The 565-nt window shown below is 43.0% G+C and overlaps 2 protein-coding genes across 2 annotated transcripts; one reads left to right on the forward strand and one right to left on the reverse strand.

Annotated features, from left to right (window-relative positions):
* CSUI_008272 (uncharacterized protein) lies at window positions 1–208 on the reverse strand (the record flags this gene model as incomplete). Its single annotated transcript, XM_068068406.1, has 1 exon — window positions 1–208. A coding segment is annotated over one exon (207 nt), but the record flags the coding sequence as incomplete, so codon positions are not given.
* A 110-nt stretch (window positions 209–318) lies between these two features.
* CSUI_008273 (uncharacterized protein) lies at window positions 319–560 on the forward strand (the record flags this gene model as incomplete). The annotated part of the gene is made up of 1 exon (XM_068068407.1): window positions 319–560. A coding segment is annotated over exon 1 (105 nt), but the record flags the coding sequence as incomplete, so codon positions are not given.
* Between the last annotated feature and the right edge of the window lie 5 nt (window positions 561–565).

Raw genomic sequence — 565 nt, forward strand, 5'->3', positions numbered from 1 at the left:
GGTGTAAAACTGTCTTCTTTATCAGGAAAGCAAGTGAGAACAAGACGAAAAGGCGTTCCTCCTGAGAAAGAAAGACGACAAGTTTGCAAGAAAAGAAAAGAGATATACGCTTCCCGGGACTGATCTTGATGCATCGCCGATTGTCTCGAGTGGGTGTCGATGGAGTTCTTTCTGTTCTACTTGGAATGAATCTCGTTTTTTCTCTTGCATGCAGAGAGTGATAGAAATGTCTTTCTTCTACTTCTCCTCCCCGCTCCCCCACATGAACATCGTCGACGTTGTTAATAGCTCTCGTGGCTCGAGATTTCTTCTTTTCTTCTCTTCTTCTCGTGCTAGAGTTTAGAAAAGGAAGAGATAGTAGATCTCTTATGTTTATACACATGCTCCCCTGAGAAGAACAGAAGGAAGGGAACTTTCTGCCTAGGGGGAATTCACGATCAGCCTCTGGGTTTGCATGCTTTTCTCACCTCAAGCTCTGGGTTGCTTTTCATCCTTTCTTAGCATTTCTAAAGAAGTTTTGCTTCTTTCTCCTTGTTTCTTTTCTTCCCTTCTTTCTCTCTTTCTC

Source organism: Cystoisospora suis, assembly GCF_002600585.1.
Source record: "Cystoisospora suis strain Wien I chromosome Unknown contig_4595, whole genome shotgun sequence".
In the NCBI taxonomy this organism is placed as follows: Eukaryota; Apicomplexa; class Conoidasida; order Eucoccidiorida; family Sarcocystidae; genus Cystoisospora; species Cystoisospora suis.